We start from the raw sequence: 16,216 nt of genomic DNA on the forward strand, positions 1-16,216 counted from the left end.
CTTAATTCCCAACACATTCTGTGTTATCTTTCTACCAGGTTAAAGCTTGTTTTCAATAAAACTTAATGCCTGGAATATGGCATCCAATAAATTGCAAGAAAGTAAATTTGTCATAACTAATATTCAGTAATTAATTGTTCCCTCATTATAGTTCCTGAATCATGAGCTAGAATATAACTTCATAATGATCACATTATTGTTTCAATATGGTGGTGCCACAGCTTTAATGAAGACTTAATGCCAAAGCATTTTCTTGCAAGTTGTTTCTTATTCTCAGGCGGAGAGGCTGGATCATGAGCTTAGATCCTCTGTGTGAAATGAGGCTTTGCAGTGATACATTGGAATTCCAACAGGGTTAAGTTGGGTAAACTGAATTCAATGCAGTTTTCTGGTGGCGGAGGTTGTTTGGACAAGACTTGTAGCTGCTCAGCTGCTTTGTATAACCAGATTAGTTTCTGTGGCAAATGTCATCACTGTGATGTCTGGGCTAAAAAACCACTGTGGGGGTTGCACCCCAAGTTCCTACTGTCAGCTTCAGGCATCGCTGTTTATTTCAGTGGATTTGTACTTTTATATTCGGTAGCTGTGCATAGATAGCTTCACGTAACTATGAATAGTTTTGTGGTGTATTTGGAGATATAGTTTTTACCTGAAATGGGAGCAGGATCTCCTCAAGGCACCATAGCCGTGGTAGGTGAAATCCTTTCATATTGAGTCTTCTACATTTCTAATTTGGCCACTTGTTATTGCTTTGAGGCTTTCCAAGTTCTAAAGCTTAATGTGATTCTAGAATGTGATCGTGATTATTGGTATGAATCTAAGTTTAGGTCTGCGGTAAATTTCCACCAAACAAAGCTGGGATCAGAGGCATTTCTGAGCCGTAGGTCTCCCACGGCTGTTCTCACCGTGGCTCCACTTAGGCACCTGCTATTGCCCGCAGCTGGCCCGGAGGTCAGGAGCTAGCAGAAGAGGATGAATCCTACAGTAAAATACCACTCACTATGAGGAACTGAGCTTTTTGTGACCTACTTGACATACCCTAAAGGCATTTAAAGAGAATATCAAATACACAAAAGGCTTGTTTAAAATGAAAAGTGAACAGTTCTGGATCTCACATTTCCCTGCTGCGGCTCTCTGTCTTGTGGAGTGACTGTACTTTGAGTAGCAGTACTTTGTACTTCGGTGTGCTATCTAGCACGATTAAAACTATAAGCTGTTTCTATATTTAAATTAGATGTAGTGTCTTTTTTCCTACAGGAAAAGTAAGTTATTTATTGTTCATTTCTTGAAACTATTGCACCTTTCATTGACGTGAAGAATTTTTTTAAGTAGCTTCAGTGGGGTTAGAAGACCAGGTAAAGGATAAAACCCCACTATATAAAATCTGCAGTGTGGTCTAAAACAGTGCTCTTGCCGCTGTACAGAGAGATCTATGTCAAAGATATACACTGATTGCTTTTGGTTCCACTGGAGAACCACTAATTCTCTGTTTTATTCCATAGATGTGGTCTTCTGTATTCGTATATACATGTACTGAGCTGCCTCATCAAGATCAACTGTGTTTAGATAATTTGTCTTATCTTAATGACTTTTTTATTAATGCTAAGATGTGGCATAGCAAGATCAAAAAAATGTATCGTGTGTGGTTTTAATAGTCTGATGCCATGTTAATGTTTTTATTGTAATTTTATTGCATATTCGTTGGTTCTTAATCATCTTTGTCATTCATAACTAAGTTTTCTTCCAAACTAGCAAGTTCTATGATGCACTATTTCCTGTATTTTACTAAAGCAGCCGTCTAAAATATATTTAAATCTAACTGTGTACATAAAACCCACTGAAGAGTTCTACTCCGCCTTTTTCTATTATCATATGCTCACTCTTAATCCAAATACAGGTTTCCTTCCAGGGGTGATTCAGTCTGTCTTACTAAATAAGATTTGTCCTAGGTTGGAGGACATGTCCGTTCTTGCATTCCTACTGGTCTACATATGCTTTACATGTATCCTAATTTAGTGGGGATGGAATGGATGCCTTGGCGTATTGTTGTCATGATGAAGCAGAATATGTATTTGATTAATTTTTAAAGTCTTTTAGATGCCTCGTATGTGTACATGTGTGCACCATTTCAGGTAGTTTTGCTTCCTTCTTAACTTCTCCTTTAGGCACCATCTGTGGAGCCATTATTGTTTTCTTCACATAGAGAAATTGTTCTTGTAGCCTTCAAAATGTGAAGAGTTGTTCAAGGGCAGAAAAAAAGTTAGAAGACTGGCAGTTGTTGTTCCATTATATTAATTTTATTAGTCATCCGTTCTCCTGTGTTTTTTTCTGAGTTATGGGACTCTTTTCTGTTGGCAATTAGAGCTTTTGTACAAAGAAAACTGCTCAGATGCTGTGATGAATTCAGTACCCCTGCCTACGCTCCTCGGTTGCATCTGGGGATAACATTGTAGAGAGTTTTAATACCTGAACCATCGTCTGACTGATTCTCTTTGCTTGGGGCACTTGATGCAAATTCATGTAAAACGGAATGTAAGAAAAGGATAATCCCTCACCCAGCTCCCCACAGCGCATTATTTCTGCACTCCCATCAGCTGGCTTATGGATATGCAGAAGGGGTCTTTCCTACTGACACGAGAGAACTAGAAATAACCATTAATAATTATTATAGTCTTTTGCAGCTGGTTCGTCTGGGCTCCCGGCAGCCACACCAAGGTACTGTCTTCCTGCCTCTGTGAGGGCTGGATGGTCCACGGGCTACCTGCACTTGAGGGCAACATCTCTACGCATCTCAAATGCTTCCTGCTGTCAGAAAAAGATGGTGGTGGCATCCATGGGGCTAAATCTATATTAATCCTAAAATGAGGAGAGCCCTGATCTCTTGCTGAGAGTTGATCAGTAACTGTCTGGAGTGTTTTTAGCCAGGAGGGAGAGGCTGAAGTTACTCGGCTTTACGTAATTCACCCAAACTTACCAAATACATAAGGTGATATCAAGTCATCATGGTTTGGGACGCTATTTTTTTTTTTAATGAAATCAGTTAGTCAAAACCAAAGTATAAATGGAAAAGTGAGTTCTGCTGAGTTTCCTAAACCTAAATTATTAAGGAAACTTTTTATTATTAACTAAGCTGCAGTTAGAATGTTAAAACAGGTATTTCCAGAGTTTTAAAAGTTTTGGAAATGTTATTAATTACTGCTCTTCATCTTTAAAATATATATGTGTATCTTTTTTTGGATATTTTTATTCTTGTGCTGTCCCCTGTAAGAGGGAAGACTTTTTAAAATCATTTTAAAAGTCTCCTGAATAAGAACAGTGTTTCCATCCTGATGTGAACTATGGGTTCCTGACCAATATTACAACCTGAAAATAAATAGTTTTATGAAGTTAAAATCTTTTGTAACAAGTGGTTTAGAAAACTAACAACATTGGTCAAACCCATGAGCTTTAAGATGTTCTGCCTCTTTTCCCCCTTGTATTTTGTTCTTTTAAAGCCTCAGATGTTAAGAAAACCTGTCAATTTTAATGTTTATAACTGGTTCCTCAAAAAGACAAAGAGAAAAATGAACTTTGTTCCTATTGTTAGAATGTCAGTACCTGGAGAGCCTTTAATTTCTTCCTTTATAAAGCTTTGAATTGTTCTGTTTGAAGTTCAAATTCGGGAATAAAACACAAGTCAAAACAGCGTCTGTTTTCTATATAGGGCACTAATGGACTTAACCAGGAAAGAGCTGTGTTTAGTTCTAAAGCTTGTCACATAAAAGGAATTTTAACCTCTTTGGAGTTTTTTTTTTCTGGTTTTCTTTCTTTTCCTGACCCCCCAAAGGCTATTTTTCCAACACTTCAGAACTACAGAACGTGTGTACCTTGATAGTTGTGTGTGGAAATTTATAATGGGCACTTTGTGGGGGTTGATCAGAATCCTGTTGAAGGGAACACGGAGCCTAACGTAGATCCTTAGATACGGAACTGTAATAATTTAGGCCTCAGAGTCAAGATTCAGATAAAGCAAATAAATATTGCTACTGTGCCTCTGAATTTCAGCCTCCATGCTGCGTTTGTTAATGGGGAGAAAATTGCATTTGAAGTGGTCAGCGTGCAAATGTTGGCCATGTGTTTTGCTTTTCTTGTAGAATCTGTGCCCTCTCTATGAGATCAATTTAAGTCATTATGCAGTTAACAAGTAATCACTCTTTGCTAGTGACCAGTCATGTCCAGTGTGAGCTTATCCCTAATTGCTTAGGTGTTTTGGGGAATTCATACTTGTGCTTGGCACAACTGCATAGCTTTGACAGTGTCCAGGGGTGCCCATTGTGGAACCACATTGCAGTAAATGTCTCTGAACACCAGTCTCTAAAGGGCTGCTGTTATTATGGTCTCAAAAGTCAATGAGAGCATGAAAGAGATTTACAGAAATGTGTGCAACCTTGACTGTTGAGGGCTGAGAGCTGGCATGTGCGCTTCAGCATCCTTGCTCTGCTGTTGTCTAGAAACTTGTTGAACCGTGCTTCCTTGGCCACTCGTCTGAGCTTTTCCGAACAGGTTACAGTGTTAATAGACCAACAGGCAGAGGCTGTTAATTTGAATTACGGAGGAGGCTTGTGGGCTTTGGTGCATTAAACAACCTGCTCAAGGTTGTGCAGGCAGTGGGTTGCTGTGCCCAATATATAAGGACAAGTGATTTTGTTGAAATCATAGGTCATCCTTGGCTTTTAGATCAGTGTGAGCGTAATGAGTCTGATCCACTGTTGTTTTACTGCTGCTTTATGGTTATGCACTTCCACTAATCCACCTGGAGTTTTAGTCTATATACTGGTAGTCCTTGGGAAATACTGACATTCCTAATTGTTTAATACATCTTTAGTGGAGCTTTTGGTGTGCGTGAGGGTGTGCATATTGATTTGTATTCTTATTAGGTATCAGGGAAAAGTGTCCTGCAACATCTAGAGATTTGGAACATGGAATCACAGATTGTAATAAGGTGTAAAAGTTTTCCACTCCTCATAAGAGAGAAGTTGATGTATTAAATTGCACATACCCTAATGATGTGAACTGACTCAGAGAATTCGAAGGAAATAACAGCTGTGCATCAAAGCTTAAAAATAGAAACGTCATCAGTCAGTAGCAGTTTAGAATGAATGAAGAAATCACAAAATTATTAATTATGGTGCTTAGAGAAAGGAAACAAAGTTCAGACTTTCCGAAGGCAGAATGCTGTCTTCAGATGCGCGGCGTGCCTGCTGGGTATCAGCCCCTCGCCCTGCCGAGCTGCTCTATAGGTGAGGGCTCCTGCCCAAATGTAGGCACCTCCTACCGTTTCACATCCCCTGAGATGACTCGGGCTTCCCACTTGGCTGGCAGAAATGACACAGGGCATATGGGAGGCTCCTGTCCTTCTGAAGTGGCAGCTGGATGCCCCAAGGCATCTCAGATGGCAGTAGATGCTTCTGTCTAAGGAGTAGTTGCACGTAGGCATCAGCGCAGGCTCACTTTGACTCACATACAGTCACCTGAAGCACATCAGAAGTTTGTATCAGTGTTTGCAGTGGGTAATTGCAGAAAGCAATGAATATTTCTTCTGATTTTAAACTTAGGAAGAATTTTGAGATGAATAGAGCATTTAGACAGATTAGAGTCTGACCATGATATGAAGTTAAAAACTATCCTAGTGTTAAAAAATGTATTTAGAAAAACCTGTGATTTAAAGTTGCAGTGGATGGTAGTTTCCTTAATGACCTCAAATCCATGAATTCATTCTAGCATTTGCCTTTTTATGTATTCACAGTTAAATATAACTTGAATGTTGTCCTAATTACATTCTGAAGTTAATTTAGCTCTGATTCAGAATTTCTATCATTATTCTTTGTAGAATTATTTTGAAATGATGGGAAGTTCAGTAAAGATGCTCCAGTGTGTGATTGTGCTTTTGAATTATTTATCACATTCAAAGACAGAAATATGGTTAAAATCTAGTTTGAGTTGTAAATGAACCTCAGTAACGTAAGGAGGAAGTGAAAATCCTTTTTGCAGAATGACATGGTTCATGGGCGCATCACTCTATTGCACGAGCGCTTTGTGGCCCCGTAGGAGTGGGGGAGCCTCACAGCTTCCTATGAAAACATCCATTGCATCCGCTGGCAGGTGCTGTCTAAGCAGATAAGACAGATAAAGTGTAGAAGGGGAAGAGAGAGAGCCAGGTACAGAGACAACTTGCCCAAGTGGCAGAGCGGATTAGTGATGGAATTCAGATGAGAAACCAAACACTCAGCCTGCACTCTTCTCCCTCTGCTCTCTGCTGTGGAAACAAAGGCTCTCGCAAGCAGAATTTAGCCCATGTTTTTCATGATGCGTTACGCTGACGGGTAGTGCAGTGTTAATATAAGGTGGTAGAAACCCTGATTAATGCAAAAATTCATCCTTGTGGCTGTGGCCCTGGGCTATGCAGAGAACAAGCAGTTGCTGCTGAGGTGTGTGTGAGCCTGAGAGAGCGAGAAGCTGCTGGGAAAAATGCTAAAGGAGGAAAGGAAACTTGCCTTAATGTAAGCAGCAGTTTTGCTAGAGGTAAGCGAGGGGAAATTCTTCATTTGTAAATGGTTCGTTGACCCATGATAATAAAGCAGTGCTGCAGAAGAAGGATAATTATCTACTTAAGTATCAGATGCCCTAAGGGTAAAAGCTTCCCTTCTCCTTTTGAAGAATGAACTCAGATTAAGCGAATGTCCTTTTTCCTATTTTACTGTTGACATGGACTTCCCTTTTTATGAGTAAAATTAATTAGTTTTTTTATTCCTGGTATGGAAATCAGATCTGCCAAGCAAGTTTCCAGCTCTTCCCTTGAGCCCTAAGTTCAGCCAACAGCATCCTTTATGAAGGTGCTTTGTACAGTGTGCTGGGAAGGCACAAATAAATTACAGGAGCTTTATTATGCCCAGCAGCTTGCCAAGAGGCACAGCATTTTAGAACTAAAAACCCACAAAACTGGGCTTTTTGTCCTCGTCCAGGATTGGTTTGTTTCCAAGCACCTGCTTTCTAAATACATATTTCTCCTTTCTTGTATTTTGATACCATAAGTTATAAAAAGAGAAAAAGAGAACAGTGGTGGCATAGCTGATGCTGTATTAAAGAGGAAAAAAAAAAAAAAAAAAGAAAGAGGGACAGATTTTCAAAGCAGATTAGCACCCGCAGCCAGGGCCAGGCCTTTCCTGTGCTGTTGGGAGCTGCTAGCTGCAGAGCTTGCTTGAAAAATCTGCTCCTTCTTCAGCAAATATACATTAAAATCTTGTCTGTCCTCATCTGGACTCTGAAAAATGATCAAAACCTGCCCCCTTCTTCTTTGCTTCTAGAATAGATCTGTTTTTTCATCCAATCTGAATTATAAATGTGATTCCTACAATAAATTTGGTGAATGTAAATATATTGTTTATGGAAATAAATGGTCTTTTGCATGTATTAATCCTTCTTTATTTCAAACATCTCATGCAGTTCTTGAAAATCAGGTTGATGTAACCTTTGTGTGAACCTGTTAACTGCAAAGCATCTCCTAGTTACCCTTCCTGTAATACATAGAATGTTCCTGAATACCTGCAGGCTTCAAGATGCAGTAAAAATAAAAATGACTGTAATGCAATTGCATGGAACTTAATTGTCTTCAAATAGTCCTTTGAACACTCGTTTTAGTACTGAAAAAATGTTTAATTTTCATAGCCTTTGGTCATGAAAGTTCAAGTGATGTTAAAGGTGAATTTAAGGTCTTTATTCTGCAAACACAATACTGTAAGTCAGAAAAAAAATCCTGTCTGCAGGGAATGGAAATGGAAATCCAGTCCCAAGTGCTTCCTTGTTGGATTTACACGACTGAGACTCTGCTAAGAATTTTGGACCCTATTAATAATGTTACAGAATTTATTTTCAAGTGAGGAGTTAAAACATTTATTAATCTCTGTGAACCCAGAAGATCAGATGAGTATGAATAACATCTGTGTACTTCCACTGTTCACTTTATAGCTTCATTTCAGTGGCTTGTGGAGCACAGTCACCAAGGTAGGATAAAATCTATTTGCAGTGCTGTGAGCACCACGCTTAAAAGGGAATAGTCTTAATTAACTTAATGAATTTCTAAAAACTTATGATATTTCTAACAGGTGTGCATGCCTTGTGAATGGTAATTAATATATCGTAGAAACACATGTCCTGATATTATCAGCATAGCATCAGCTTTTCTCACATTTAGGTACCTAAAATTAGAGGTGTAAGATTAAGAATTTCAAGAATATAATATGTACCACATGTGTGGAAAAGCGTTGTAAAACTGCTATCTTGGGTCACATGCTCAAACCCATCTTGAGTTCCTTTGGCTTTCCCTCATTTTTAATCCCTGACTTTCAAAGGTGTTAAATACGAACATCTCTTTGTCAAAATGGTAACTTTGAGTCTGTGAACACTTTATTTTCCTTTAGACATCTCAGTAGTCACATATGAACCTTATTATAGTCCTTTTGACTCTATCTGTGGGGTTTGAGGAGGCTTCTTCTGATCAATGTATCACATGATTCCCAGTATTTAGCCTTATGGTTTATTTTCTTTTGCTGTAATCCTTGGAGAGGAGGATTTTAGGCAACTCAAAAGTCATCAGAAAAAGGCTAGGGACTGAGAGACTTTTCTTTCTGGACCACTCAGACTTCTGTTTGTGCCTTGACAAAACCAACTTCAGATGTCCTTGTTTGTCCTCTGCGGCCAGTGGAGCGTTTCCGTGACCTGCGTCCTGAGGAAGTGGCTGATTTATTTTGTGTGGCCCAAAGGGTTGGCAACGTGGTGGAGAAGCACTTCTGCGGCACCTCGCTCACCATTTCCATTCAGGTTTGTAAACCAGTCAACTAAAAGAGGTTTAATAGTTTGTTTTATCAAGCTTTCAACCTTCTTCTCTAGTCCAATGACAAGAGGACATTCAAACTTTCAGGGGCAATAAATGCAAAGGAATAATAAAAAGCAGAAGCACAATAACTGCACTGCAGTCTGCCAGATTTGCCACTGGAAAAAAAAACTCAGAGCCAAACTAGCAGAAAAATGTGGATAATTAATAACTGCCAGGCTTCGGTAAAAGCCTGTGAATGCTCCCAAACGCAGGGCTTGTTTGTGAGTATTGCAGCAAATAAAACAGTCGAATAGTTTGGGTTGGAAGGGACTGTAAAGCCCACCCAGTTCCACCCCCTGCCACGGGCAGGGACACCTCCCACTGGCTCAGGCTGCCCAAGGCCCATCCAACCTGGCCTTGAACCCCTCCAGGGATGGGGCAGCCACAGCTTCCCTGGGCAACCTGGGCCAGGGCCTCACCACTCTCATGGTGAAGAAATTCCTCCTTGTGTCCAGTCTAAATCTGCCCCTCTCCAGTTTATACCCATTGCCCCACATCCTATCACTCTTCCTCCAAAGCAGCGTTTGCAGGGTGGGCCTAGAGCAGGCAGCCGCGTCTCCCTGTGCAGCAGGTAACTCCTGCACACAGCTGTTTATGTGCAGGCAGAGAGATGCAGCCATGTTCAGGTGTTATCAACCTGTCAGTTCTTCCTGTTGGTGTTTTTATACCCAAAATGACCTGTTTAAGGCAAATCAGGAGACTAAGCCCATTTCAGTAGAATAAGAATTTTAGCAAGCGTCCTTTGATTAAATCCCCACTCAGGTGTCTGAAGGATCAGAATGTGTTGCTAGCTATTAAAAAATATGATCTGAAAGAATGACAAATAACAACTGTCTTTTTTGTGGTCTGAGGTAGTTTCTCACTTTGCCATGGCCTAATATGTAAGGCACCTTGTCCAAAACTTTTGTATTGAGTGATCCCCAAGAAAACATGATGGATTGACATACAGTGAATTTAGATGTAGATGATTATTCGGTAAGACTTCTGATTGTGTGATTCTTGTTAGTTCCTCTAACCTGAAAGATCTCCCTTTCCTTGCAGGACGGCCCCGAAGCTGGACAGACAGTGAAGGTGAGTGCTTATGATGCAGAATACAAATTAAGAAACAATTAGAAGAACTAATAAAAGATCAAAGCTAGTCCTCTGCAGACTGTCGCTGTATTGTTATTTTATCCTTGATCAAAAAAAACCCCAAGTATACGATAGAGCTGTAAATACAAGTTACTGAAATTGCATGGGGTAATATTTATGGGTTTTCTATCTAGACAAAAAATATCAGTCATGAAAATATCTTTTCTAAGCTGCTGGGTATATTTATGCATGGAAAGCCTTAGAAAAGAGGCATCTGTTTAAGTTTTTTGTTTGTTTTATGGAGAAAATATTGCCCTTCCCTTCATAATCTGTTTGTATTTTATTGCCTAATGAGTTGTAGCTAATTATAGGAACAGTTAAACTGAATCATTTTATGAAAATATACCTTTTGTCTGTGCTTTCTTCCCACATTTTTATATCCCATTCTTGGTACTGAAGTTCAAATGTAATGGAGCCAGTGAAGCTTAAAAACAGATTTTAAGTGTAGTTCTGAAAAAAAGGGCGAGGGGGTGGAGGGGAAGAGAAGGATTTATGATTATGCTCTCCACTTGAGTAATAACATAGATAACATCCAAGATGGCTCTCCAGCCATGTTTCACTGCCTCATAATGCAAATGCAAATGTGTGTGTACTTAGATTATATGCCTGAGCATTAGATAAAGGCTATTTTTTACATTCGGAATCAAAGGAAAGTCAAATATGGCTATGGGTTAGCACTTCGTAAAATCAAATTAGATATCGCAAAGAAGCTGCATGGGTTGATTAAGATAACTGTAACAACCGACTGATGGCATATAGAAATGTTTTACTTGTCTTCAGTGTGCTGCATTGACCTTATTTCCCCTACTCATTTTTCTTGCCTGCTTTTAATGTTTAGCAGAGGGATAATAGGAAGAAATACGGAAAGATGACAGAATCCCCGAGCTTTGGGAAGCTGAGGAGTGGTGAAGGAATGTAGTACAATTTACTTAGTACTGCTACAAAACAGATTCCTTGGCTTGTGACTTAGAGTGCGTTGGGTGGGTTTCGCTGGGAATGCCTGGTCGTAGGTGAAAGTCTCAGGTGAGACATTTTCCAAAGTAAATTTTCTCAATGACATCAACATGTTTTGGCAAGCAGATCACAAGATTTCTCTATCTTGGACATGGGTTTTTTTCTGTGTAAAGGAAAGATTTATAGTAATATTATTATACTAAAAAGTGAGAAAATTTGCTGTCATGGATGATGTAAAGACTCCATTCTTCTGTGCTTGTGAACAGCAACAAATGCCAATGTAGGCCTTAAAAAGGCAAGAAACTCTTCAGCATTTTGTATTTGTACTGGAGACAGAAAGCATTGTGTTAATCTATCCAATACTTTGCAAAATGGTAGCCACCCTTTGTGATTCCTTCTCACACTTTTAATAAGCAGTGAGATGCAAATGACCTGCTCTTACAGCTGTGAACCCCTAGACTCTAATAAAGAGTGTGTATTCATAAATCAGAGGTTAGCAGTTTGCGTTTCTCTATTTTTCTGCATCATTGGACAGCGCTGTAATTTATCATCATCACTTTGGGATGTTTATCATCCAAAAGTGCCAACAACTACTTTCTTCAGAGAACTTAGAGCTTTCAAAACTTGATTTGGGGAAGAAAGTAGTGTGATCAAGATTTTCTTTAAAAACAATAGTAGGGTGGATACGTAAATAGCTGGTTCCATTTAAACTTTTGAATCAGAAAGTTTGAAAAACCACCCGTGCAATCTACAAAGAACTTAGAAACCTTAAATTCAATGTGTTGTGTGTTTCTGTATGTGGTTTTCTTCATATATAAAAATGTGCAATAATCCGGTGTTCCTCTAAGGGAACTTCTAATTAAAATTTCTAGAGCAGACTAAAGATTAGAAAAACATTCTAATGGTGAGAGTATCAAAGCATCATAAGAACTGTGCAAGGGAGTTTGTGGAGTCTATTTTAATAGGGTAGGTGAGCGTATGTCAGGAGTTATTTGTATGTAGCTGGTCTTGTACTGAATGGGGTCACATACCAGATGACTTCAAGAGTCCTTTCCATTCGTATTTTGTATGGTTCTGTATACCTGCATAAATATAGTCTTCTTTGTGTGCTGTATAGGAGAAGAATTACAGGAAGCAGGGGAAGAGTACTGGCTTTTAAATGGGGCGATGCAAAGCTTTACTACAAAATGGGAAGAGCTGTCGGCCTAGGTGAAGACAAAAACTGACTGAGAAATTTTACCTGAAAAAAAAATTAGTAAATTCTCTTTTTTTTTTTTTTTTTTAATCAACAGGAAGGGATGGTAATCCATGTCCAAGGAAAATCTTGGACCTCAGTTTGAGTATGAGTCTCAGGTCTTTCTTTCCTATGGTGATGCTGAAAATTGTACGTGCAATGCATGCACCAGGCTCAAAGCGGATTACCCTTTCACTGTATTTTTGGACAGAAATAGCTGGTAAGATTGTGTGCTGGTGTTACATGTTCATTGTGGTGGTTTCAGTTGAATGTGTCATGCATTGCAACATCAGGATGCTTCAGTGGTGCCTCTTGGACTGAAACCCTCCCAGTTACCTAATGGGAAGCTGTTTGTCATCTATTGTGGAGCTCTCTTGTTGCCGTAATCTGTTGCTCGTGGATACCGCTCTTCTTTGAATTTAAGCTACTAGAGCCTGTGGGACAGTGTCGTAGGGAAGGTTATGGTCCTTTCCAATTCCTCCATTATGGCAGTCAGTGTGTTTGCATTGGATGGGTCATGGGAAGAAATTATACTCATAGCTGACCCTCAGTTCACCAGAACTTTGTTAAGTCTAGATGGATCTTTTCCTACCCTTTAGCAGCTGAAAATATACATTTGCTGAGGAATTCTGAACCATGTCCCAGTGTATTTCTTCATAATCTTTTCCATAGCTGTCCACAATTTCTGTATCTTCCAGACCTGTCACCTCTCCAAAAGTGATCACAAAATGTCCCTCTCCAAAGGTGGTCACAGAGTCGATCGCTTTGTGTTTTATTGTGAGAGGTTCTTGTACTAACAGGCAATAGAGAACATGAGTATTGCCGAGCAGTGTGGCAGTAACATAATGATCTTCCATTAAAGACATTCTGAGTACTTATTTCTTCTTAGTTGAAAATGGAAGGAAATTGTGTTTAGGTCCTCTTTTAAAGTATAATCATCTCTGCAGTTTTGAGCTCTGTTTTTCTTGGAGAACACAAACCCCATGGTGTCCTTTTGCCGGGAACGGAGGATGAGTTTCATGCCAGTTCTGTTTGAGAATGCCTTAAATATCCAGACAATTTCATGGATCAGGGAAATCAGCTCTGCATCTAAATGTGGAGCTCTTATTGCTATGTCAAGTGAGTGACGTTTCAAGATTTCCCTGGTATGTTTTATAGCCTTCTTTTCAACATCAAGTCGGCAAATGCTTTAGCTGCCTTGGTGGATGTATAGCATAGTGTAGAATAAACTCTCAGGTTTACCTTTTATGTGCGATTCAATCACAGGAAACTCCATGTGCTCTGTACACTGCAAAGGCTAAACAAATCAAGCTGACAGGAGCATGATGCAACTAATTTATCTGTAGAGACAAGATAATATCGCACAGCAAGTGTCCATTGCACAAACACATATGAACACGCTCTATTTTGCAGCAGTGTCAAAGTCTCCAGTAGCTCAGCACCTCTACTGTTATCCATGAATAAGTGCCTGTTTGCCAGTTACAAGTTCACCTAAATAAATGAGAAAGCAAGGCTGATGGTGGCAGTGTGGTTATATGTGCAGAAATTTATTTTATACATCACATGTTCCACTAATTACTTTACACTGAGAAGATTGTCTCACCATTATTTTTTGATGTGCATGTTTTTCATTCCCAGATTTTTTTTTAATGCTGTTAAACCAATCCACCTGGCTTGCATTCTTTGGAAATCTTAACCTGGACTGTGGAGCCCAGGGTTTAGTTAAGCCCACAGCAGACTGCTATTTGTCTGCTTGTCTGTGGACCTGCAGTACTGGACTTCAAATCTGAGTCTTTAAATTTAATCAGATCACATTGCAGAGTGATTGCATCAGAAGGATTAAATTCACTAGCTGCAGTACTTTTGATGCCACAGCCTGCTTTCCCTGCAGACAAGTTTTTGAAAACCAAATTGTACTGAGACATGTGAACAAATGGTCTCGTTTGCTTTTCTCTTAAGAACCGTGAGTCTCTTCAAAGTTTCTGAGTATCCGAAAATGATTTGATGAAATGCAGCAGTCTCTTTGGTTGGAGAATATGTATAATGCAGACAGATAATTGGTGCAGCAGTTCAGTAGTCCCAGGGCTGCTGTGTCTGTTCTGAACATCCTCTGCATTTCAGTGCTGTGCTGAGACTGGGATGGTTTGAGTGGGCTGTCAGTGGTGTGTGTTTTTGAAGCTAGGATTATCGCTGCCCCTTACAGATTTGTGGAGGCAGCTGAGACATCTGATAGTTTGCCCCCCTCTGCTAAAGCCTTTTGCTAGCTGATTGTTTTCTACTTGCTCTCAATAATAATCTTTGCCTTTTCTTTCAAGTCCCTTTTCAAAATCTGCCTTGTATGGTTCCGATTCTCCTTTCAGCCCCATGGCCAGACCCGTGCTTTTGGTGATGCAGTTAGTGGGTATAGCCCTAGAGTACCAGTTTCTGCTGTGCTTTGTCAGGTCCTTATGCCTATTCATTACACATAATGTTTCTGTTTTGATTGAACTTTATAGTCCTATTGACTATAAAGTCTATAGGAAAAACATCACATTGCTTTTTGTTCACACTGGTGCATCTGTAAACCCTCCCTTAACACAAATATTAATGTGCCCCTTAATTTGTACAGATGCGTTCCTGTACTTAAAAAATAGTAATAGTTGGCAAAAGTTAGGGGTGTCTGTGTCCAGCATACACCCATGTAAAGTTATAGAGACTTGAAGACTGAAAGAGATGAAAGAAAATTGGGAATGTGGAAACAGCCTGGTGATTGATGGACATGACACCATCCTAGCTGAGAATACCAAAGGCTCCAAGGCACTGATAAATTGAAATGATGACCTGGATAATGAAGTCTGATCTAGAAATATCGGGTTGTGAAGTTCCCTGAAGGGATGGGGACAGAAATTTTTCAAAGATTCTCTTTAGCAGTGAATTATGGCTGGTCTGAATCTGGATGATTCTGAATTTCCAGTAATGAATGTCATGATGTGCTGTGCCCCTGTCTCAGAAAGTAACATCATTCCCTGTCCCTGGACAAACACAGAGTAGTCTGTATGGACTGGAGTGTAAGGGAAAACAACTAAAACAAAACAGGATTAAGAATGTTGGAACTACAAATGAGGAAAGTAAAAGAAATGTCAAAAAGTATAAGTTGAAGAATGGTAATGAGAAGGAAGACTTTGCTATTCCATGCTAGCAATTCTACGCTTCTTTCCTGCCATATGGATTTCTTAGATGGATATTCTCTTTAGGTAGTTTAATTCCAAAAACACCCCCACAGCTGGTCAGAGTTATTGACGCTGCCTAAATTAAACTATAATAAGACAGTGGGCTCAAATTCTTGTTTAAATTGCTTTATTGTACAGACCCTAAAAGCCCTACAGCTCTGTTGGCCCCATCCAACACCTGGCTATTCCCTTCGGCAGCAAGACTGCAGGCGCTGGCTACTGGCCCCTTCTTCTCCCAGAGGTCCACGGGTAGGAGCTAAGCTGCAGTTGATGGGTGTACACCTGCAAAGGTACTTGCACATGCATGAGGTGAGGAAATGCTTTCTGTTCTACTGAATTGGCATTCTGTGGCAAAAAAAAAAAGACCTCTGAGGGGAGAGGTATTGAGAAATCCATTAATTGCTCTACATACTGCTCTTCATTTGCCCACAATGAGTGGGATTAGGATCAAAAATCTTATGTTTTAATTAGAAAGTATCAATTCTTTGTTTCCCATGTTACAGCAATATGTTTTGCATTGAACTTGTCCTCTGTCTCGGAGCATATGCAATCGATCAAATGCCACTCAAGTACAGGTCCTGCAAATGTGCAGTTGTACAGGAAATGCAAAAAGTCCAGAAATCCCAAATGATGCATAAGGTCTAAAATCATTAATAGCACAGTCAAGGATAGCTGATTAATTTTTGTGTAGTTAGTGTGTGAATTTCTTTCCAAACTCGATCTCATCCGTTCCATTTTCTTTATCAAAGTTGTATCTTATCAACCTCTTCATTTAAC

The 16,216-nt window shown here is 39.6% G+C and overlaps 1 protein-coding gene across 7 annotated transcripts in view; it reads left to right on the forward strand.

The window, feature by feature from the left end:
* The window catches only part of FHIT (fragile histidine triad diadenosine triphosphatase), a 616,279-nt gene that overhangs the window by 455,811 nt on the left and 144,252 nt on the right, over positions 1-16,216 (forward strand). For all 7 annotated transcript variants that reach the window (XM_054076607.1, XM_054076605.1, XM_054076606.1 and 4 more), the window contains 2 exons: positions 8,711-8,856; positions 9,953-9,982. In XM_054076607.1, the coding sequence (XP_053932582.1) occupies positions 8,711-8,856; positions 9,953-9,982 (176 nt within the window). The remainder of the gene's footprint in view (positions 1-8,710; positions 8,857-9,952; positions 9,983-16,216) is intronic.

This window comes from Cuculus canorus, chromosome 11, assembly GCF_017976375.1.
Source record: "Cuculus canorus isolate bCucCan1 chromosome 11, bCucCan1.pri, whole genome shotgun sequence".
NCBI classification, from domain to species: domain Eukaryota; kingdom Metazoa; phylum Chordata; class Aves; order Cuculiformes; family Cuculidae; genus Cuculus; species Cuculus canorus.